Below are 24,103 nucleotides of genomic sequence, written 5' to 3'. Positions count from 1 at the left end.
TCAGCTGGGTCACCGTGGCGAGGGTTGAACTTTCCATCCCAGGAGTGTGCATGGCATGGGGACTGTTGTAAAGGGATTCAGGAGACCCTAAGGGAACCTTAGGGCCACTTGAAGGACCCCAACTCCCATGTGGCCAATCACAGTCCCAGTGTCCACCTCTTACCAGACAGGAGCTGGTAAGAGGTTACCTCTTCCGACAGGAGCTGCCCAGTGCGGAGCTGAGTGCTCTCGGGACTCAGCTGACCCAAGTACAAATCTGCTGTCATTTCCTGGCTTTGTTACCTTGGCAAGTAGCTTGAGGGGACTCAGTTTTTCTGTCTCTGAAATGGCCCAGAGCTTTTCTACCCATCCCCCACCCTGAACTCCTCTTCATGCTTAAAAACCTCACCACCATGCCCCCTCCTCTAGTCTAGGCTCCCCCAGCCCCTATCCCTTCATTTAGTTTAGCTCTGACCCCACAGGGCTGGGGGTATCTGTATCCAACTCTGTCCCCCTAGGCTGGGAGCTATTTGGGGACCATGCCCCAAGCTGAATCACTCCAGGGGCCCTGGCATACTCCCAACTTTGGGGCTTTTGGTTCCTCCTCCATCCTCTTTCTCCTTCCTCCACAAGGAGAGAAGTTGGAATTTCCCCTCCTTAGGCCCGAGCCGGCTGTGACTACAACTCAAATTTGCCTCTCTCTTTGTACAGGCACAAGATAGGAACCTTCAGGGGTCTCCACAGAGGCCATCAAAATGTCGTATTTTGGGGAGTATTTTTGGGTAAGTAAGATTCACTCTTATTTTGGTGGGGTGTCCTGGAAGGGCTGCGGGGGCTTTTATGGAGATGGAGAAACCTGGTGGCTTGTGGGCAGAGTCTTGGGCAGATGGACGGTTTGCAGGGGGTAGAAGTTAAAGTGGGAGGAGTCAGGCTGGGTTTGAATCTATAGCCACAGATGTCATAGGCCTTGTGGTCTTGGGCACATCACAGCTTGAACAGGGTGACTGAGGCCCAAAGTAGGAATCTCTTACCTGAAGTTGCCCAGTGAGAAAGTAGAGAGTCAGATCTCAAACCCAGGGCCAGACCGAGCTTCCAGGATCATTCCAGCCAGGGAATTTCCACGTCTTCCCCATGCTGGAGAGTTGGGGGGTTTTCTTGACTTGACCCCCAGGGACCTGCTCACCTGTCTGCTCTCCAGACTGCGGACCACATAGTGTGACTCAGGGAGCCAAGTGAGACAGATTTGTTTTCACTCGTTCACTCTCTTCCTCCCTGTCACCACCACCACCCACCCAGCCCACTCTGGGGAGATGTTGGAGCCCCCAGGAGACTGCCTCCCAACCCTGACCCTGAGGAACCCCCAATCTGGGGGACACAGAGCTAGTAAGACACCTCTAGTCCTACTGAGTCAGGACAGAGCGCAACCTTGGGTGTGCCAGAGAAGGAGCAGGATGCAGAGCTGTGTTTGCCATGGGCTTTGAAGGATGCCAGAAAGGCATTCTGGGCAGGGGGAGCCACCTGGGCAAAAATAAAGAGGTGTGCCACGGGGTGGCCAGTGGAGGGCACAAGGACTCCTCTTGCAGAGCCAGGCTAATGGGGAGACACAGAGGAGATGTGAACAGGAGAATAGGGTAGGACCCAGGGCAGAAAGCCCCTTCCTTGGTTGCAGGCCCAGAGCTTGCAGAGAGGAAGCCCGTTGCTAGGCAACTAGTTACCCCTGGCAACAGGCCTTTCTCCCTCCCCAGCTGGGGCTCCTCTTACTAGCATTTGCTTTCTTAAAGGGGCAGCACCCCCTTGCCACCTGCGGGCGGTGGGTAGAGGGGTGGGAGGGATGGGAGGAGGGCTGGACCTCCACCTTCTTTCCAAGGGTCACAATCCCTGGATTTGCCTTTGAATGGCTGTGTGACCTCATCCAAGGGCTGCCCCTCTCTGAGACCCTGGTGGCACTTTGTGTAAGGGGGTTTGACCTTTTGAGGATCAGTTGTTTCCCACATTTTGCAGTCCTGACAGGGGCATCTACATATATTTTAAATTCTTTCTAATTGTGTGAGGCAGGCGAGTTCACTGCAGAAAATTCAGACTAGCAAAGAGAAAATAGTAGCCACCCCTAACCCCTCCCTCCAAAGATACCCTGGTACAGAGTGGATAAGAGCTTTGAGTTTGGGATTTGAATTGGGCTCTTCTGGGAGCGCTTGGGCAGGTGACTTTGCATCCTGAAGACTAAGTTTCTCCATCTGGGAAAGGGGAATGAAGCTCCTACTTCCCCAGGGCTCGGGGAGCACCCCAGAATGTCTGTTTCTCTTTTATTTGTTTATTTATTTATCTATTTATTGGCTGTGTCTGATCTTAGTTGCAGCATGTGGGATCTTTCACTGTGGCGCACGGCCTGTCTAGTTGTCGGCTCAGTAATTGCACTGCACAGGCTCCAGGGCGTGCAGGCTTTAGTAGTTGTGGCAGGCAGGCTTATTTGCTCAGACGCATGTGGGATCTTAGTTCCCTGCCCAGGAATCGAATCTGCGTCCCCCGCATTGCAAGGCAGATTCTTAACCACTGTGAGGGAAGTCCCCTGTCTATTTCTTTCACTTAATGTTTCTTTTAATCTATTGTTAGTATTGCTGGCTCTTTGCTGGATGATGCTGGGGCCCTGACTGATCTGAAGGAGGCTCCACTTGGGAGAGATCAAGCCAGACAAGGATGCCCCAGTCTTGTTGGGCCAAGGCAGGGCTGGAGGCATGGAGGGCACTCGGGGGAAGTGTGAGCAGGAGAAGGACATGATCAAGCTGTATTAGAAAGATCTCTTGGGTTTCCTTGGTGGCTCAGTGGTAAAGAATCCGCCTGCCAATACGGGAGACACACGTTCGATCCCTGATCCAGGAAAGGCCCACATACTGCAGAGCAACTGAGCCCGTGCACCACATCTATTGGGCCTGTGCTCCAGAGCCCGGGAGCTGCAACTACTGGGCCTGTGCTCCAGAGCCCAGGAGCCGCAACTGTTGAGACCATATGCTGCAACAGTCAGAGCCCTCATGCCCTAAAGCCCGTTCTTCCCGACAAGAGAAGCCGCTGCAGTGAGCAGCCTACACACTGCAACTAGCGAGGAGCTTGCACACCAACGATGCAGCACAGCCCGAAACAAACAAGTAAATCTAAAAAGAGAGAGAGAGAAACATCTCTCTGGGCCTGGCTGGAGAGCAAGACTGGTGTCCAGAGGTTCTGATAGGAGACATAGGCTCAAGACAGCCCCTCCCAGGACCCTCGGCTGCCAGCCCAGCCCGAGGGGGTCAGACACTGCTGGGGGTTTGCCAGGTCTGGGAAACAGGCCAGCAGTTGGCTCTGAGTCAGCTCCAGATGCTGGCCTGGGCAGCAGTGCCTGGTGCAGCCTCACCCGAGGATCCCCTGGGTGGGGTGGGCAGGGGGCTGCTGGGGTTGTTTGCTGAGGCCTCCCCACTGTACTTCCCAGGTGGCGCTAGGCGCAAGAGATGTGGGTTCGATCCCTGGGTCGGGAAGATCCCCTGGAGGAGGGCATGGCAACCCACTCCAGTATTCTTGCCTGGAGAATCCCATGGACAGAGGCGCCTGGTGGACTACAGTCCATGGGGTTGCAAAGAGTGGGACATGACAGTGACTAACCTAGTGGCTTAGTCGATGAGGAGCGCTGCCTTTGGAACTTTAGAGGACCATGATGTGGATCATCGCACATGAGAGGTAGATGGCTCCCTGCCCCCATCTTAATGAGGAGCCACTGTAGGCTCGGCGAGAGACATGACTGGTCTGGACCACACAGTGTAGCCCTAGCCCCGCCTCAAACCGTGGTGACCCCAGAACTGGGAGAAAAGGGGTTCTGTGCAAGACATCAGCAGACACCAGGGTAGAGGCTCTGTCCCCACCAGCACCAGGCAACAGCAAAATAGCTTGTCCCTCTATTCAACAAACTCAAATGCCCTTTCTGCGCCCTGCCCTGCACTGCACATTGCCGGGTCCTGAGAGAGTATCAGGCCCACATCTTGCTTTGCGGAGTCCTCAGAGGGAATTTTCATGTTGAAGAGAACAGAAAATAAGGCTACGGTGACTTTAGCAACAGGGGTTGTATTAATTCATAAACTTGAAGAGTTGTGCAATAGTGTGGCTTTCAGGGTTGGTTTGGTCCAGCACCTCTCTGCTCAAGATGCTTTTTTTTTTTAAAGACTTCATAACCAAGACCTTTGTTGCAGCACACAGGCTCCAGAGTGCCTGGGCTCTGTAGCTGTGGCTCGTGGGCTTTGTTTCGCCACAACATGTGGGATCTTAGGTCCCTGACCAGGGATCGAACCCTCATCCGTTGCATTGGAAGGTGGATTCTTAACCATTGGACCCCCAGGAAAGTCTCTCAACACGCTTTTAATTCAGACCCTCAAGTTCAGCATCTTGCCAAAATTCATGGTTTCCATTTGGTTTCCAGGATCTCCTGTGACCACATAATCTCTCATTTATGGAAAGATACAAAGAGAAAAACAGAGGGGAAGAGACCAAGGAGAAAGGAGCAAACAGAGGTAGAGAGATACGTACACATTCGCACAGAAAGACAGAAAGATAGCGAGAGAGGAAGATAAGAGTGAATGAGACTGCCTCTCTCTCAGCTATGGTACAAGAATTCCGGTGTCTTTTCTAATTAGACCAAATTAAGGTCCATAAGCCAATCCTTAGGACCAGGGGAGATGCAACAGGTGACTGGCTCAGGCCAGAACCAACGCCTATGCCAAGAGTATGGACTTCTGCCAGTTAGCTCTTCAGCCCAGGCCCCTGTTGCTAGGCATCCTTGACGTCCTCTCCATCCCCTTTCTCAATCTCCATCCTCACCCCCTGCAGGGAGAGAAAAACCATGGCTTTGAGGTCCTGTACCACAGCGTGAAGCAGGGGCCCATCTCCACCAAGGAGCTGGCAGACTTCATCCGGGAGAGGTGAGGTTCCCCAAGCCCTATCCATCCCCGTGGCCAGGACCTGAAGTCCGCACTGCCATGCCCGTCTTGTACTTCCACCCAGGCTCTGCCCCCTTTTTCCCGTGCCCATCCCACCCTGACAGGGCACCACATTCTGCCAGAAAGGGTCCTGATCTCTGGGGTCTCCAGGAACCAAATGAGCTTGAAGATCCTCCTGACCGACAGTTCTCAACACTGTCAGCCCTATGCCCCATTTTAAACAATAATCACCAGACTTCTAAGGCCTCCTCTTGTAGAGATGATAATATGACCTACTTACAAGGAGAAATTTGAAAACTCAATCTCGGGCCCTGAGTACGATAAAAGAAAATACATGTTCGATGAAATAATCTACATTTCAGCTTGTAAATGCTCCAACGTCCCAGAAAACACAATAAACTCAAACTGCAAGGCAATCTCTGCTCCCCAGCCCCTCAGCAGCTGAATGCCCGTTAAATCCGGGCAGAGAGTCCAGAGGATTATTAACCAGGTTTTTCCTCTCTGAGGCTGTCACACAGGAACTGTCACAGCCATGCTCCGTTTCATGAGGCTTCAGACCCTGGATCCATCCACTATTGTCTGTGGTACCCCATGGGTGCCTCTGTCAAAAAATACCCCAGTGGGAAAAAAAAATACCCCAGTGGGTAACTAGTTTAAACTGGGCACATGGCTACCCCAAACAAAACTGAAATTCTATGAGGATGAAAATGTGAGTGGATATTAGGTAAGCATTTAGCAGTGTCTGTCTAGAGGGAATAAAGAAATCTGAGTTTATCTTCTGCAATTAAGTGAGACAAAGCACATGAAACATACTATGTCCTCAAAATTTTGTTTACTTGCTCTTGCTGCTGCTGCTGCTGCCACTGCTGTTAGTAAAATTTTATTTAAGGAGGAAAACCTCTCCCGTGAATTTCCCAAACATCTTCCCCTGCCAGGGAGCTGTATCATTCTCCTGGAGGCCTCTGCTCAGATGTTTGAGATGGAGAAACTGAGGCCCAGGGGTATGGGGCCTGTCCCAAGGTGCCCAGGACCTTCCCCATCCTTTCCCTGTCCTCCTATCCAGGGCCACCATCGAGGAGACCTACTCGAAGGCGATGGCAAAACTTTCCAAGCTGGCCAGCAACGGGACCCCCACGGGGTGAGTGGGCTGTGGGTGAGGCAGGAGTCGCCAAGGCTATGGGGGTCCCTGGGGGCAACAGGAGGCTGCCCTTGGCTGTACATCTCTTCACACCTGTGATATGTGGGGTGTGGAGTCATCCCCCTGCTTATGGGCTAACTGGACAGAGGAATATGAATGTATATATAGGCGGCTCAGTGGTAAAGAGGCTTCCAGGTGCCACTAGTGGTAAAGAATCTGCCTGCAGTGCAGGAAACTTGGGTTCAGTCCCTGGGTGGGGAAGATCCCCTGAAGAAGGAAATGGCAACCCATTCCAGTATTCTTGCCTGGGAAATCCCATGGACAGAGGAGCCTGGTGGACTACAGTCTATGGGATCACAAGAGCTGGACACAACTGAGCCCGCACGTACAGTGGTAAAGAACCTGCCTGCCGATGCAGGAGACACAGGTTTAATCCCTAGGTCAGGAAGATCCCCCGGAGAAGGGAATGGCTACCCACTGCAGTATTCTTGCCTGGGAAATCCCACGGACGGAGGAGCCTGGCGGGCTATAATTCATTCATTCATTCAGTGGATATTTACTGAGCCCATACAGTGTGCCAGACATTGTTCGAGGCACCAGGGAGCCCAGGGGCAATCAAAACAGATCAAGCCTCCAGCCACCTACATGCCCTGTTCGTAGGGTGTGCGTCTGGGATATGTGGCAGATGTTAACCACAAACACGAACAAAGTCCTTTCCCAGAGAGAACGGTGCTAGGAAGGGGATGAAATAGGAACATTAGAAGGTGGGCACTGTATCTGGAGCTGAGATCTCAGTAATGAGAAAGAATCAGGCGTGGGGGTGTCCGAGGGACAGAGACCCAGGGAGGTGGCTCAGCTAGTGCAAAGGCCCTGAGGCAGCCACACACTTGTGCATTTCAGGGAAGAGCAAAGAGGCAGGCGTGGCTGCAGGGCCTGGGCACAGTGGAGATGAGGTGGGGGAAAGAGGTGGGAAGGGGAGTATCGGGCTGGGCCTGGAGTCCAGACAGAGGACGGCGGGCGTCAGCCTAGGTTGAAACTCCTGCTCGGATGTTCATTTGCTGAGGGGCCTTGGGTGAGGGACGGGGCCTCCCATGCCTCAGTTTCCCTGTCTGCTGCGGGCCCACCTTATGTGATTGCAATGAGGATTAAATGAGTTCATGTATGTTCATGTTTAGCAGGGCCCAGAACACATGAGGTGTCTGAGCCAAAGCCGGCCGTGCTGGGTGAGAGGTCCCTTCCCGAAGGGTTGGGGTTGGGCCTGCTGGGCCCTGGGTGTGACCCCAACGTCTCTGTTTCCAGGACCTTTGCCCCACTCTGGGAGGTCTTCCGAGTCTCCTCAGACAAGCTGGCGCTCTGCCACCTGGAGCTGACACGGAAGCTTCAGGACCTCATCAAGGATGTGCTCCGCCACGGGGAGGAGCAGCTCAAGGCACACAAGAAGGTCTCTGCCTTGGTTGCCGCTGGGCCGGTGGGTGGGGAACGGCTGTGGCTCCTAGGATCCCGGGACTTCTGGGGCCTTGGAACCCCAGCTCCTGGTGTGTACCCCTGAGGGTTCTGTTAATTCCACGACATCAAACTCAGAATCTCACAGACCTGAGCATTGTTGAATTTCAGACTCTCAAAATTCTAAGAGCATGGGGTATGCAAACTACAGCCAGCGGACGATGGCTAGACCATCACCTCGAGCTATGAGTAATTTTTCTACTTTTAAGGGATTGGGGGAAAAATTTTTTTAAAAAAAGGATATGTTATGGTGTGTGACTATTACGGGACATTTAGATTTTAATGCCAGTAAATAAAGTTGTGCTGGCCACAGCCATGCCCATTCACGTTCAGATCTTCTGCGGCTGGCTTATGAACTGCAGTGGCTGAGTTCAATGTCAGATTTACCACCTAATTCTTCACAGCAAGTCTGCTGACCCCTGAGCTAGAGTGTTAGAAACTACATATCTTGTTATTTGACATTTCTAGACTCTTTTTTTTTTTTTTGGCATAAACTTTATTTTTTAAATGAAGTTGTTTCAGATTTAAATTGGAGGGTAATTGCTTTGCAATGTCGTGTTGGTTTCTCCCATACAATAACATGGGGCTTCCCAGGTAGCTCAGATGGTAAAAAATCCACCTACAATGCAGGAGACTGGGTTCCATCCCTGGGTCAGGAAGATCCCCTGGAGAAGAGAATGGCTACCCACTCCAATATTCTCATCTGGAGAATTCCATGGACAGAGGACCCTAACTCCATGGGATCACAAAGAGTCAGACACAACTGAGTGACTAACATATATATATTCCCTCCTTCTTGGACCTCCCTCCCTCACCCATCCCATCCCGCTCCTCTATGTCATCACAGAGTGCCAGGCTTCTTGACAAAACTAAAATCCTGGAAAAGCCAGGCCTTAGACTCGCAAGATTCCAAAATATTTGAAGCTTATCTAGAGTCATAGAGGGTTTGCATTTACAGAGCCCTAGAATCTGCAGTTTTTAACCCCCATTAAGGAAGAGAGTTGTAGTACTTCATACACTTAAAAATGGTTAAGGTGGCAAATTTTACGTTATATGTATTTTACCACAACTTTCTTTAAAAAATTAAAGAACAAGGAAGTTTTCTCTGGACTGATATGGAACAATCTTGACAATGAATCATTAAGTGGAAAAAGCAGTCAGTTAAACAGTATGGCCTGTCACCATTTGTCATAAAAAATGGGCATATTCACTGATCTTCATGCCAGTTATTTCAGGAAATGTATCATGGTAATAATAGGAGGTTTGGGATTTCCTTGGTGGTCCAGTGGTTAAGACTGTTTCTAATGCAGGGGGTGTGGGTTCGATCCCTGGTCAGGGAACTAAGATCCCACATATCTGCCTTGCAGTGGGGCAAAAGGAAAAAAAAAAAAAAAAGACTTCATAGTGAAAAAAAAAGGGTGGGGGGGGAGGTTTACCTGAGCTCACTCCTTAAAACTTTCTGAAATGTGAATTATGTGTAAATATTACCTACTTAAAGAGTTAAAATTTTTGAAATTCATAGACTTCTCAGGAAAAAAGTATTCTGTAGGACTTGGAACCCCACAGATTTGGGAGGCTGGGAATTTCATGGTGTGTACCAGGGTCTGCTCAGGTCCTGCACCCCAGCAGGGCCTTCAGGGGGTCCTCATGCTCTTCCCCACCCCCACAGTGCAAAGAGGAAGCGATGGGCACCCTCGATGCCATACAGGTCCTCACGGGGGTCAGCCAGCTCCTGCCCAAGTCTCGCGAGAACTACCTGAACCGTTGCATGGACCAGGAGCGGCTGCGGAGAGAGAGCACCAGCCAGAAGGAGGTGGACAAGGTGGGCGCCCAGCTGCGGGCCCCCAGCCACCACTGGCCCACACAGGCCCGAGGGGTTTGCCGAGAGGTGGCGGGGCTGCCTGATGGGAGCGTGAAAGCACAGCACGGAGCCATGGTCGTTGAACCTGAACCTGCGTGACCACACCCTGGGCACCCCGGGAGTCTACGTGCTGGGGATGGGGCCAGGGAGAGTGCCCCGAGTGTCCCTTTCCCAACCCCGCCCCCTCCCTGTGTCTCCTAGGCGGAGACCAAGACCAGGAAGGCAGCAGAGAGCCTGCGGCGTTTGGTGGAGAAATACAACTCAGCCCGTTCTGACTTTGAGCAGAAAATGCTGGACTCAGCTCTGGTAGGCACTGGGCCTTGGAGACCTACACATTCCTGGGCCCAGGATGCTATGGGCCTCAGAAGTCCAGAGCCTTCCAAACCCTCGACTCCCAGAAGCCTTAGAATCGCAGGCCAAAACTGTAAAATTCTAGAGCCAGTTAGCTCTTGTTGTTGTTGTTGATGTTATTATTATTTCAAAGACCAAGTCAGTTCTGTGCCTTAATTTCACCATTTGTAAAATGGGGACAGTAATCCTACCTGCCTCATAGACTTGTGAAGATTAAATGAGTCACCATATATGAAATTTTCAGACTAGTACCAGGTGCATAGAAACCACTCTATATGATGTATTATTATTATTATTGATAAGGTTTTTCAACAAGATGGGGCAGGATTTAGAAGCCAAGAGTCTCCTGACATGTCATGGTGACTGAAAAGCCTGGATTCCTGGTCTAGCCTCTGTCCATCACCAGCTGTGCAACCTTTGGCCAGGCACTGCACCTCTCTGGGTCTCTGTCTACTCAAAGGTTTAAAAAGCAGATTGGGAGCTCAGGATTAAGAATTAGATTTTTTTTTCCTTCGATTTTGTAGTGATAGAAAGTTGCAAGCCATAGAAATCTTCGTTCAAACTGACAAGGAGACTTACAGGCTCAGGGAACTGAAAAGTTCAGGGTGGGGCAGAGCTTCAGGCCTGGCTGGATCCAGGTGCCCAAATGGTGTTGGCAGGAAGTTGTGCCTCTTTGCTTCTCAAATCTGTTTTTCTCCCTGAGGGCTTCATTCCCAGGCAGACATACCCTCCTCAGTGTCTCAGTGTGTGTGTGTGTGTGTGTGTGTGTGTGTGTGTGTAACAAAGTAGCCACCAGCAGTGGCCCCATTTATCTACCAGCTCATTGAGTCAGGATAAGTGTTTTTTCTATGATTCCAGCAAAAGTCCCAGAGCTCTTACCCAAATCAATCACTGAGGCCAGGGGGTTGGAACATTCTGATTGGTCAGGTGGGGTCACTAGCCACACCTTCCCATTTTGCTCCTCCCCTCCTGCCTCAGCGCTTCCAAGCCATGGAAGAGACCCACCTGCGGCAAATGAAGGCACTGATGGGCTCTTATGCCCACTCAGTGGAGGACACCCATGTGCAAATTGGGCAGGTGAGTGGGGTTGGGGGTGGGGAATGAGGTTGGGGTGCTGGGCAAGAAGGCCCTGCCTGGTTACAGACTCCGTCCTCCTGGCCCAGGTGCATGAGGAGTTTAAGCAGAACGTAGAAAACGTCAGCGTGGAGATGCTGCTGAGGAAGTTTGCAGAGAGCAAAGGCACAGGCCAGGAGAAACCTGGTGAGTCTGGGGCATCCATGGGAGTTGGGCTGTGGAGCCACAGCTATGGGGAAGGAACGGGATTCAAGAGCCTAGAGAATGAACCTCCCTGGGCTTCATTTTCCTCACCAGAAAAATGGGGTTAAAAAAAAAGAAAAGCAAAATGGATGGATGAAACTTCCCTGGTGGTCCAGGGGTTGGCTTCTTCCCGTGCAGGGGGTGCAGATTGAGTTCCTGGTCAGGGAACTCCCACATGCCTTGCAGCCAAAAAACCAAAACAGAAAACAGAGACAGTATTGTAACAAATTCAATAAAAGACTTTTAAAGTAGTCCGCATTTTTAAAAATAATCTTTTTAAAAAATGGACTGAAGACAAATCTAACTCAGCAACCTACAGAGGAAGAGAACTTGATGCCTAATCTTACAGATAAATCTCTTACCACTAGATACCAGAGAGGTCTTGAATGCCAGGGTCAGCCTTTCAACTGTTTCCCTGAGGGCTCAAGGGAGCCACTGAGGATTATTGAGCAAAAGGCCCATTTGAAAATGTCCCAGATTACAGGGTCAAGGAAGAATTGAGAGCCCAAGTTTTAGGGTCACGTCTGGGTTTGCATCTTTCCCTTGTTACTCATTGTGTCACCTTGGGCATCTGTCTCGCCTTCTCTGAGTTTTAGTTTCCTCTTCTGTAAAGTAGGGATGATAGCGCCCAACTAATAGTGTCATGAAAGTTCACTGTTACTGTTGTTCAGTCGCTAAGTTATGTCTGACTCTTTGCAACCCAGTGAACTGCAGCACGCCAGGCTTCCCTGTCCTTCACTGAGTTTGCTCAAACTCAATGGACATCGCTGAGTCAGAGACGCCATCCAACCATCTCATCCTCTGTTGGCTCCTTCGCTTGCCCTCAGTCTTTCCCAGCATCAGGGTCTATTCCAGTGGGTCAGCTCTTTGCATCAAGTGGCCAAAGTATTGGAGCTTCAGCATCAGTCCTTCCAATGAATATTCAGGGTTCACTAATTTGATGCAAATAAAGGACAAAATGTGTGCTTGGCACACAGTAGGTACTTTAGTAAATGCTGTTTACATCCTTAGGTCTAGACAACCACTAGGGTCTGTCTTTTCTCCCTCCCGTCTCTATAGCTCAGCACCAGCTCAGGCTGCCTCTCATAGTGTGAACCTCCATTCTTGTTTTTCACTGGCTCCAGATTTCTCATGCCCTGCTCCTGCTCACATAACCTCTGTGGTTTCCCATCACCCTTGGGAGAGAGTCCCAGGTCCTCATCCTGGGACTTAAGGCTCAGCCCACTGCACTGACATTTATGATCCATCCTCTGACCCACCCAAGTTCTACCCAGAAATTCTGGAAGCAGAAGTAACTCAGGCAGTCCCTCCAGTCCATCCCAAGGTGGCAGCCATCCAAGGCAAGACCAGGAACCCTTGGCCCACCCCACTCATGACTATCTCCGAGACTGGTTCAGCATCTTGGCTCACGCCTTGGACCCTGACTCACCTTAAGCTCAGACCCAGGTGCCATTGTGTGACCAAAGGTATATTGCTACCCTTCCCAGGCCCAGTCCCCCTGCCTGGCTGAGTTTCTCAATTTTTTCTGTCCCAGGGCCTTTGGACTTTGAGGCGTACAGAGCGGCTACCCTGCAGGAAGGCAAGTACGTCTGGGCCTGGATGCCCAGGCTGGACCATGGGGATGAGGGAGGCAGATCTGAATGGGAAGGGGACCCCCACCCAGGGCTCATCTGCACCCCTTCATCTATTTTCAGCAATGAAACGTTTGCGTGGAGCCAAGGCCTTTCGCCTCCCAGGACTGAGCCGGCGGGAGCGGGAGCCACCTACAGCTGTGTGAGGAAGCACCCCAGCCCCAGCCCTGGCCCAGGCTAACCCAGGATCCCTCCTCATTCCTAGGCTCTCCTGGAAGTCCTCTGCTTAGGGTAGCCCAAGAGAATTTCCATTCCAGGCTAGCCCAGGATCCCTTCTACCCAGGCGAGCCCAGAAGCACTTCTGTCCAGGCTAGCTCAGTATTACCAGTGCCCAAACTAGTCCAGGGGGCTACCCAGATGGTACTAGTGGCAAAGAACCCACCTGCCAATGCAGGAGACTTAAAAGATATGGGCTCAACCCCTGGGGGGGGGTAGATCCCCTGGAGGAAGGCATGGCAACCCACTCTAGTATTCTTGCCTGGAGAATCCCATGGATAGAGGAGCCTGGCAGGCTATAGTCCATAGGGCCACACAGAGTTGGACACGAGCAGAGTGACTTAGCACACACACAAGGTCATCCAGAATTCTCCTTTTGCCAAGACTAGACCAGGGGCGGCCTGTTCCAGACCCATCCAGGATTACCCCTGCCCTGGCTGGCCTGGGATTTCTCCCTGGCAGGGCTAGATTTGCTGTTTCCCTCATCTCATCTAGCCTGGTAATTCTACCATTGTCAAGATGAGCCCAAGAGTCTCTGCCCAAACTAGTACCAAATTCTTCCCTATACCCGTGGTCTCCCTGGCTACACCAGGGTTAGCCTTGCCCAGGCTAGCCCAGAATTCTTCTCTTTGCCAAGGCTGGCCCTGTTATTTCCCTGCCAAGGTGAGCCCTACATTCAGACTGATTTCCAAGTCCCTCCCCTTCCAAGCTGTTTGAGAATGCCTCATACTCAGCTAACTCAGACTCACTGGCCCCAGCCCCAAGCTAGCCCCAAGGTTGCCCCACCTGCAGGGCTGGCCCAGGACCACAGAGCCGCCCAGGGGACTGCCTGCAGGTTCTGCATCTGGTGTTGGGGGTGGAGGGGAGGGCCAGTGGAGGTGGCGGAGCAGACACTGACATCTGCTTCTCCATCCGCAGAGATTCCCTGGAACCTGATTTAGGGGTAAGTGCCATGGGAGGGGCCCAGTCCTGCCTTGCTCCGCACTCCCATGTCTGGAAACCACGCCTGGAGCACAAGGGGCTAGAGGTCACACGGCTTAGGGACCAGGTTCCAGTCCCACATTGGCTGCAAACCCCCATGGATGATGTGGGAGGGACCAGTATCCTCCTTTCGCTTCCATTTGCCCCTCAGGACAGGTAGTGGCGTGTTCTCTTCCTTTAAGAACCTGCCCACACACCGCGGGAAGATAGTTATTGCCACTGGGGTTCTTTTTTGATCTGAGTCAGGGCCCAGAGGTGGGAGGCGGGCATGGCAGGGTGAGATGGGAGGTTTGGTACTGGAGAGCCTAACACACTGCTTGCTTGTCCCTCCCCAGACTTGTCCAGAGGTGGATGAGGAAGGTTTCACCGTCAGGCCTGATGTCACCCAGAACAATATCCTCCTGGCGCCCTCTGGGGGCAGTTGTTGGCACAACAAGGACAAAGCTCCATCCACAGGGATCCACCCACCATTAGGAACCCTCTCTGCCTGCATTCTTGGTGGAGCCTCCAGTTGTGAAGCAAGCAGATTCAAATACAGACACTCACCCTGAGGGGTCAGAGCTGAGCAACAGAGAGAGAGGAGGGCTTGGTTATCGCAGGGCGGGGAGCAAAAGGGAAGAGGTGGTCATGTGTTGGGGTTTAGCAGCTGAATAGTTTACTGATTAGGTCAGGGAATGCTTATATAAGGGGCTTCCCAGGTGGCACTAGTGGTAAAGAAATGCCTGCCAATGGAGAAGACACGGGTTTGATCCCTGGATCAGGAAGATCCCCTGGAGGAGAAATGGCTACCCACTCCAGTATTTTTACCTGGGAAATCCCATGGGCAGAGGAGCCTGTGGGCTACAGCCCATGGGGCTGTGAAGAGTCAGACACGACTGAGTGAGCACGCACACATTCTTGTATGAAGGCTTGTGGGGAGAGGAGCATGGTGGCAGATGCGTGGTGTCAAGGCGAGGGGGGCAAGTGATGAGAGTGGAGATGGGGCCGCACCCCAAAGGGGTATGAGCAGGAAGGGACGGGTGTGAGGGCTGACTGGGGGGAGCCAGTGTTGGTGCCTTGACTGCAGTGCACGCACAGCAGAGTCCACCCACTTCTCATCCAGCGACTCCGATTTTGATGATGAGGAACCCCGCAAAATCTACGTGCACATCAAGCCTGCCTCAGCCCGGGCCCCACCCTGCAGTCCCAAGGCAGCTGCGGCCCAGCTCAAGGCCACAGCGGGCAGCCTCATTCTTCCTCCCGGCCCCGGGGTGAGGCGCCTGGCCCCGGGGTGAGGCATGGGGAGATGCCCTGTGTGGGGCGGGGGCTCCGGCCGAACGCCCCCCCAACCTGATGCCACCCTTTTGTCCGCAGGGCACCATGAAACGCCATTCTTCACGTGAGTAGTCTGTTGAGGGCTCTTCAGTTGACAAGAGGCCCGTGAAAGGGAGACTGGGCCTGGAATGTGGGTGTGGGTTTGAATGTCAGCTCTGCTGTGTGACTTGGGGCAAGCTGCTTGCCCACTCTGATCTCACTCTCCTTTAATGACGTGGGGTCATTCCTTATGAGAATTAAGTGAGAGCCAAAAGGGATCACTGAGGCTGGGAGAGAAGCCAAAAGCTGGAGACAAGTTGGCTCAGGTTCAGATCACTCTCTGCCTGATTTGCTGGTCACTTTGGGTGGCTGACTGGACAGCCCCAAGCCTCGGTCTCCTGGTCTGTGGAGTGGGAAGCCGTGCAGGCCTGGTGATGGGAAGGCTCAGGAGGTCCATCTCTCACAGGGGACGCTGTCGGGAGACCACAGAGGCCTCAATCCGCCCCAAGGGCCAGCAGGTGGGTTCCATGGGGGTGGGGCATTGGGCCCACATGAGTGGGCAGGTGGGCGGCCCGTCCCCGACACCACCTCTTCCTCCTCCTCCCCTGCTGCCTCCCCAAGTCTCTGACTCCCCTTCTTTCACCCTGGCAGGGAGTTAAGGACGTGCCATTTTTGAGGGACCACTTAGTCATTCATTTGATGAACATTTATTGAGTGCTTTGTGTGCACTCCTGCTGTTCTGGGTTCCAAAGATAAATGATCTAGATAGATCCTCCTTCTCAGAGTCACATTCTAGTGGCTCGGATTTGTTAGATAGTAAGTACGTTAGAGCATATTTGATGCTTCTAAGTGCTGCGAAGAAATGAAAGCAGGGACCATGATGGAAAATAGGAGTGAGTGACTTTAGGTGGGGCCGTGGTGGAGGGGTCGCAGATGTGGGGAGGGCCTGGAGCTGACTCCAGAAGAGGAGCAGGACGTGGCCGTAGGGAGATTTGGGGGGAACAGAGCTCAAGACCAAAAACAGGGTATGCCAGGGTCCCGAAGTGGAAGGGAGGAAGCGTGGAAGTGATAGCACGCACCCCGCCTGTCCAATCCGTGTCCCCAGCTGTGCGGAGAAGCTGCAACCGGATGAGCAGGTTTCCAAGAACCTCTTTGGACCTACCCTAGAGTCCGCCTTGGACCACGAAGATTTTACAGGTGATGGGGGTGGGGCTTCGGGGCGTGGGCGTGGCTACAGGAGGGTGGGTGGGGCCATTACCAGAGTAGGAGGCTCGGATAGGCGGGATGGGTTGGAGGGAGGAGGTGGGGATCCTTTGTGGGTCAAAGTGAGGGTGGGCGAGGCCACAGCAGGAATGGGCGGAGCTGGAGAGAAGGTACGGCGTTTGTGGGAGTGGGATGACAATAGTGGGTGGGCGGGGCATCAGTAGAGATGGACAAGGCCTGCTGAGGAGGGCAAGACATTGAATGGGGGCGGGCCATCCTCAGCATGGGCGTGGCCTGCGAGAGGATTGACAGGGCTCCGTATGAGTGGAGTCTGGAGCTGGCTGCCCCCCTTCCCTCCCCCAGGCTCTAGCAGCCTCGGCTTCACCTCCAGCCCCTCGCCTTTCTCCTCCTCGTCTCCCGAGAACGTGGAGGACTCCGGACTGGACTCACCGTCCCACGCGGCACCGGGTCCCTCCCCGGATTCCTGGGTCCCACGCCCCGGCACCCCACAGAGCCCACCTACTTGTAGGGTGTCACCCCCGGAGTCAAGGGACACACAGTCCCTGGTGCCATCAGACTCGCCACAGCCCCTTGCAGCATCCCCGAGCCCCTGGGGGCCGGAGGCTGTGGCTGGAGGAGGTGAGTCCCTCTACCCCTGGTCTGAGAATTTTCTGAGCCCTGGGCGATGAGAGAGTTCGTAATGTGGCCAGGGCCTGAACAGGGACACAGCTGGGACCCAGGCAGGCAGAAACCCTAATCCTTGCAGGGACATTAATAAGATGAATGTTTAACAAGGCAGGAGGTGACAGGTGCCTGGTGACGGCTCGGAAGCGTAGGGCCTCCTGAAGAGGCCGAACTGAGATTTGATGGAGGTGAGGATGAAGCCATGTGGACTCCAGGAATGGAATTCTCAGCAGAGGAATGTGCAAAGGCCCTGGGGTAGAAGGGGGCTAGGCCCTTTGAAGAACAACGAGCAAGGAGGCCAGCGTGACTGAAACAGAATAATGAGAGGGAGAAGGAGGGAGTGGAGGGGGAGATGTCGACAGGGAGATGGGACCAGGTGGGGCCCAGGGATCCCAGGGAGAAACGTGAGTTTTACCCCCAACAAGGTCAGCCACAGGAGGGAGGGGCTGTGAGCAGAGAGGGGTGAAACCTGCTGGGGTTACAGGCTCTCTGACCACTTGGTCGGTGAGGATGGGAGCTGGAGACCAGGGAAGTGAGTCCAGGTAAGTGGTGATGCGGTGACAGTGGGGAGAAGCCGCTGGTAGACATGGGGCCCAGCGAAAAGAAGAGTCAGGGCGGAGGGTCTGAGAGCAACTGAGAGGAGAGGGAGGGGCAGAAAGAGCAGGAAGGATGGGGCGGAAGAAGCTGGAGTGGGGGTGTGCAAGGCCGGGAGGGAGGAGGGGATTGGGTGTGGGCTGGCTTCTGGGCCCTGAGTTAGAGGGGCTGCAGGCTGTGGCCACATGAGATCCCCAGCAGTGGGGGCAGAGGGTACCATCCTTGGTGTAAAGAAAGAGCCTGGTTGGAACTGGTTCAAGGGAGGGCTCAGGGCTCAGAGGAGTGAGTGCAGACCACAAGTGTAGACAGATGAAGTTACCAGAGGTTTATCGTAGAATTAAGGTTCTCAACTGGGCCGGTTCTGCCCCTTTATTCTCCGGCACACTTGGCAACAGGATCACTGGTACTTGACTGTCACCACTTGGGGGCAGGGTACACCTGACGTGTGCGGAATGGAGGCCAGGGAGGAAGACAGCCCCAGCACAGCAAGGGATCTGACCCGGTTGAGAACCTTGGGACAGACAGCATCGTGTGGGGTGTAGGTGGGCAAGTAAGCATTTGTAGATGGAGCAAAGCAGGAATACCAGGGAAGCAGGAGAGCAAGGGGAACTGAGGTGTTAACACCGAGATTAGTTAAATTAGAAGGGTGCAACTCGGACACTGGCCAGGGTGGGAGACCCTCTCAGAGAGGGTGAAGGTCGTAGAATTGCCAAATGTTGGATAAAAGGTCTCTGCCAAATCCACCCCCCTGCAACAGTGTGCCTGCCTTCTGAACATCCAGCCCTTGTTTGCGTACCTCCAGCGATCGGGAGCTCACCCCTTACTGAGCCGCCAGTCTAGTGTCTGGGAGACTCAAGGTTGCATGTGGTGTCTCCAGTCCTGTCCAGCACCTTCTCTGCAGCCCGAGGACTTCTGACCATCAGGGGGTTTCCACCTGTGAGCCTGATTCTCGGATTGGGGCTGAATTCTTCCCCGAGAGGCCCAGACAGCAGCTGAGCCATGTCTGTGCTTACGCTTGTTCCCCAGACTTGATGCCTGTACCTGCTGACCTTGCAGTCAGGGAGGGTCTGGCAGCCCCATCCCGGAGACCGCGCTCCAGGAAGGCATCCTGTCCCCTCATGCGCAGCAATGGAGACCTGGTAGGGTCGGGGGCAGCAGGAGCTGGGCTGGGGGGGTCGCCTCCAGGATCAGCCTCGGGGCACTTCTGCCAGGGTGTTCACAGGCCGGCTTCTCCTCTTCCCTTCCAGTCTCGTTCCCTGAGCCCCTCTCCGCTGGGCTCTTCAGCTCCCAGCTCCATCCCTGAACGGCCCAGCTTCGCATCCCAGACCGGACATGGTATGTGGGTCCTCTCTGGGCTTCAGGGTCACCTTCTCCAGTCCGGGTGGGTGGCCAAGTGATACAACAGAGGCTTTGTCGCAGAGGGCGGAGGTTTGGGAGCCTGGGACCTGTGCTCACTCTGTCTGTCCCCCATTCCCTCCCTGCCACCCCCAGGAGTCTCTCGGGGTCCCAGCCCTGTGGTCCTGGGCTCCCAGGATGCCCTGCCCGTGGCCACTGCCTTCACTGAGTACGTCCACGCCTACTTCCGTGGCCACAGCCCCAGGTACACAGTGGTGGGGCAGATGGTGACAAGCAAACAGGGCTTCCTGGGAGCTGTGCATCTGGGTTCCAGCAGGGCCAGCATTCAGGGGGGTTTCCTGATCTGCTTTACCATGGAACGGCCTCGGACATGGAGCTGAGCGACTAGGCCCATCCTGAGAGCAATAGGAGCCATAGGGGGCATTTGAACAGGCTAAGGCAGTGATGTGGGCTTCCCAGGGGGCTCAGTGGCATAGAATCTGCCTGCCACACAGGAGATTCAGGTTCCCGGTGTCGGGAAGATCCCCTGGAGAAGGAAATGGCAGCTCGCTCCAGTATTCTTGCCTGGAAAATCCCATGAACAGAGGTGCCTGGCAGGCTACAGTCCACGGGGAGGCAAAGAGTCGGACACGACTTAGTGACTGAGCGGGTGTGCACACACACACAGGCAGGCAGACAGGGCACTGATGTTTCCATGGTGGAGCGGAGCTCCTCCGAGGCTGCTGTGGGCATCACACTGCAGGAGCAAGACCAGAGGCCAGCCCACAGAGCGGGAAAGGGAAAGGTGACTCGAGGGACCAGGAATAATCTGGGGACAGCGCCCAGCCGAAAGACACAGTAAGATGAAGCCACAAAGGGTATCAGACCCAAAACCCAAGCTGAGGACTGAATGGTTTGCTTTGAGCTTCCTGGTGTCCTAGGGGAAAAGAGAACTGGGGAAGGGAGTGTCCCTGTCTCCTTCAGCTCACTGTGGATTCTTCCTGGTGTCTAGATTGCTGTCCAGGCAGGGACACAAGGGGAGGCAGCTGGGGCTGGGATGCTGCCTGGGTCAGGGCCTTGCTGGTTCTGATGGACCTGGTGAGCCGCAGGCTACAGTGGAGCTAGTAGCGAGGGGAGGAAGAGGGGCTTGGCAGAGCCCTAAGCCAATGCCCAGTTTCTTCAACTCCCCCCACCAGCTGCCTGGCTCGAGTAACTGGGGAGCTGACCATGACCTTCCCTGCCGGCATCGTACGCGTGTTCAGCGGGACCCCACCCCCTCCCGTCCTCAGCTTCCGCCTCGTGCATGCGGCCCCCATTGAGCACTTCCAGCCCAATGCTGACCTGCTCTTCAGGTACCATTAGAAGAAGGGGCGCACAGTTAGGTGGTACCAGGGGCTGGTGGAGGCCAGGCGCTCCCCGGCCCTGAATTTCTGTTCTGCCTCCTGGGATTTGCTGTGTGACCTTGGGTAAGTCACTCTCCCTCTCTGAAACTCACTTTCCTTCCCTCTTTTGCTTCCCACCACCCCCCTTTCCTGGGAGTTACACTTTCCTGGTCCCAGGGTTAGCCTGGGAATCTGCATCTTCAGGAGGCCTTTGGTGTAGGCATCTCCCAAGGGTTGGGGTGATTCTTCTTGGTCTCTGCAGTGACCCTTCCCAGAGTGACCCAGAGACCAAAGACTTCTGGCTCAACATGACGACTCTGACTGAGACTCTGCAACGCCAGGCAGAGCAGAATCCAGCTGCCTCCTACTACAACGTAGTACTCCTGCGGTACCAGGTGGGCCGGGTGGATGGGGTGGGGCAGAGCGGGCATGGAGGATGGTGGGCAGGGGCGGGGTGAGCAGGCAGCTCTCACTGCAAGAGCAGTGGGAGTGGGGGGAGCTGTGGGAGTAGGCAGGGGTGGGCAGTGTAAGGGGGCCAGGACTCTGCTGGGGCAGACGGCTGCATTATGCAGATTAGAAGGGGCCTTTTCCCAGGGCCTGTCCCCAAGACTATGTTAGAATGAGGCACTCTATTGCCTTCTGCTGGACATGTCATGTAGTACAACCTTTCATCAACAAAGAGCTCCCTTGGGGTATCAGGAGCCCCTTGGGTGTCACAGGCAGTGCAGAATCAGGCCATTTGAATGCTGGGTGGCATGGCAGGGGCAGCATGGCTGGACAGTGTGTGGTGTGGCAGGACAGGGCAGCTCAAGCCACATCCTCTCTCCTGTTCCTGCTCCCCCTAGTTCTCCCGCCCCGGTCCCCAGTCCATGCCTCTGCAGCTGAGCGCCCATTGGCAGTGTGGGCCGACCCTCACTCAGGTCTCGGTGGAGTACAGCTACCAACCCGGTGCCACAGTCGTGCCCACACCGCTCACCAATGTCCAGATCCTGCTGCCCGTGGGGGAACCTGTGACCAATGTCCGCCTGCAGCCGGCTGCCACCTGGTGAGGGCGAGCGGGAGGCCGGGAGAGGCTCAGAACCTAGTAGACCGCCCTCCGATGCAGCAACTGATGGGTTCACTGTAGGCCTGACCATTCACTGTGGGCTCACCTTGCTCAGAGGCTTCCCAAAGAAGCTTGGTGTTAAAGAACCCATCCACCAGTGCAAGGAGACGCAGGAGACGTGGATTCAGTCCCTGGGTCAGGAAGGTCCCCGGGAGGAGGAGATGGCAGCCCACTCCAATATTCTTGCCTGGAGAATCCCCACAGACAGAGCAGCCTGCGGGCTACAGTCCAGGGGGTCTCAGAGAGTCAGAGAGGACTGGAGTGACTGAGCGCGCTTGCACGTGCCTTGCTTGGAGCTAAGGGCAGCATCATTAACAAAAGTAATGTCTGACACCAAAAGCTTCCTATCTGTTAGGCGTGTCCTACATCTCTGCACACACTGAATGGTCGGGGCTTTTAGCAATCCCTTGAGGGGTGGATCACCATCATCCCCACTTACCGAGGGGGAGCTGAGGTAGACAGAGGCAAAGTCATTGACTGGAGGTCACACCAGGATGTGAACCAGCCACCCACTCGTGGCCCCGGGCTTTTAGTCACTGTACAACTTTGTTTTGTACAAAAGGTAGAACCAACAACCAAGAAACCGAATTTATAGGACCAAATGCATCACCTACACGTGCTATGAGGCTGAGGAGCCTTCAGGAAACAGCTGCTCCACACCCTCGCCCCCATTTTCACACATGGGGAAACTGAGGCCAGGGAGGGGACATGGCTTTCTTGGGTCATGTAGCCAAGAGGCAACTGAGCTGGGACCCTGGGCTCCGAATATCTTTTCTGGGAAAGACCTGACCTGATCTCTTGATGCCAGGAACCTGGAGGAGAAGCGGCTCCTATGGAAGCTTCCAGACGTGTCTGAGGCAGGGGGTGAGTTATGGTTGTACATAAGGGCTTGGAGGTCTCAAATGGGATAGGCTTGTTTAAACTAGGGAAGAGGGGATTCCCTGGCAGGCTAGTGGCTAGACTCCACGCTTTCACTGCCGAGGGCGGGGGTTCGATTCCTGGGCAGGGAACTAAGATCCAGTAAGCCATGGGACGTGGCTAAAAATGTTTTGTAAATAAACTAGGGGAGAACTAGGGATGTGCTGGAGGCAGGGAAATGTAGGCATCAAGGAAAGCTTAGGGCTTTGACAATGCGGGAAGAGAGGGCATCCCAGGGGGCGGGCACAGGAGGTGCACACAGGAGGTGCAAAGGCCCTGAGACAGAATTCCTTTGGAAACCACACACAACCCCAGCAGGACCAAAGGAAAAGGGTGCAGAACACAAGAAGAAGCCAAAGGGAACAGAGCCACAGGTCAAAGGGCTTGGGTGCAGGGCTGAGGAGGAGCCCAGGTCACTGGAGGGCTGGGGTGAGGAAAAGGGCACAGCTGACCTCAGACCTCCCCAGGCTCTGGCCGCCTGTCTGCCAGCTGGGAGCCATGCTCTGGGCCCAGCACGCCCAGCCCTGTAGCTGCTCAGTTCACCAGTGAGGGGGCCACTCTGTCCGGCGTGGACGTGGAGCTGGTGGGGAGTGGCTACCGCATGTCGCTGGTAAAGAGGAGGTTCGCCACAGGTACGCCCTTGCCTGCCACTGCGCATCCCCGGAGCCAAGACCAGGCCGGGCTCTGAGTCCCGCTCATTGCTTCTGCTAGGATGCAGGGGGAGGGGAGACATTTAGGGTGTTTGGAAAAGATAGGTGGGTGTTGGGGCCTGGAGACCCAAGGTGGCGGGTACGGGTGGAGAGATGGGTGGTCAGAGCCCCAGTGAAAGGGATCAAGACGTATCCTCTATGGGACTTCCCTGAGCAGCCAGTGGTTAAGACGCCATGCTTACACTACAAGGGGCATGGATTCAACCCCTAGTCGGAGAACACATGCGCAGTGCAGCCAAAAAAGAAAGAAAAAAAGAAGTGTCCCCTGCTGGCTGGCGTCCTTGCGAGAACCCAAGGCAGGGAGCCGGAGGCCCCATTGGTGCATCCACCCCCACCCCATGCTTCTGTCCTCACGAGCGGCTGCTGGGGTCCATGGGACCCTGGAACAGTGAGTTAGAGGGGTGTTTGGGAGAGCTTAGGGGATCCCTTCTCCCCTCACCACTCTGTCTCCACAGGGAAGTACCTGGTGAGCTGTTAAGCCCACAGAAGCTGACCAGTGTTGCTGGCCCCAGCTCCGCCCTGCATCGTGGTGCTCGCTGACTGCTTCCTGCCCTCCTGCTGGACCCGGGGGCTCCCCACCTGGCCTCCCCTGAGGCCCTGACTCCATGGAGAGGATCCCCGTACTCAATTTGGCTGAGCCTGAGATCCACTCCTGCTCACGCCAACTCCCGTGCAGGTCCTCGACCTTTTGATGTTCTTTACATAAACACTCTATTTTCTAATAAAATAAATAACAAGACTTTTCCTGCACCAGGAAGTTTCCTTCACGTTTCCAGAGAAGAGGAGAAGAAAAGACGGATGGGTAGGAGAGAGTTAAAATTCCTAATGATCTTACCTCCACCCCTCCACCCTTACCTAGCCAGTGCAGGGTGATATTGAGGCGAAAAAAGCCAAATATGAACACCCCCAATTCCATGAATACCTCCAGTCCCGTGGGCTGGTGAAAG

At 54.4% G+C, this 24,103-nt stretch overlaps 1 protein-coding gene across 1 annotated transcript; it reads left to right on the top strand.

The window, feature by feature from the left end:
* The first annotated feature begins 713 nt into the window (after positions 1-713).
* Positions 714-23,791, top strand: FCHO1 (FCH and mu domain containing endocytic adaptor 1). The gene is made up of 26 exons (XM_068979309.1): positions 714-761; positions 4,825-4,916; positions 5,998-6,072; positions 7,372-7,513; positions 9,245-9,397; positions 9,638-9,742; positions 10,766-10,864; positions 10,951-11,047; positions 12,639-12,683; positions 12,799-12,877; positions 13,870-13,894; positions 14,268-14,325; positions 15,004-15,182; positions 15,286-15,310; positions 15,692-15,743; positions 16,331-16,422; positions 16,792-17,067; positions 18,733-18,845; positions 18,954-19,041; positions 19,198-19,306; positions 20,238-20,393; positions 20,686-20,818; positions 21,269-21,468; positions 22,337-22,392; positions 22,914-23,078; positions 23,612-23,791. Exons 1-26 carry the CDS (start codon positions 735-737, stop codon positions 23,632-23,634), a joined length of 2,664 nt encoding a protein of 887 aa, XP_068835410.1. The 5' UTR covers positions 714-734; the 3' UTR covers positions 23,635-23,791.
* The last annotated feature ends 312 nt before the right edge of the window (positions 23,792-24,103 follow it).

The sequence above is a fragment of the Capricornis sumatraensis genome, chromosome 9 (assembly GCF_032405125.1).
Source record: "Capricornis sumatraensis isolate serow.1 chromosome 9, serow.2, whole genome shotgun sequence".
NCBI lineage: Eukaryota > Metazoa > Chordata > Mammalia > Artiodactyla > Bovidae > Capricornis > Capricornis sumatraensis.
The sequence above is the reverse complement of the archived record's forward strand: the minus strand, read 5'-3'. Positions and strand labels throughout refer to the sequence as shown.

Coding starts and splice junctions, on each gene's coding strand:
- FCHO1 (XM_068979309.1), top strand. CDS start 735: ATGTCGTATTTTGGGGAGTATTTTTGG. Junction 13,895..14,267: donor CCCTGGAACCTGATTTAGGG/GTAAGTGCCATG, acceptor GTCCCTCCCCAG/ACTTGTCCAGAGGTGGATGA. Junction 15,311..15,691: donor CATGAAACGCCATTCTTCAC/GTGAGTAGTCTG, acceptor CATCTCTCACAG/GGGACGCTGTCGGGAGACCA.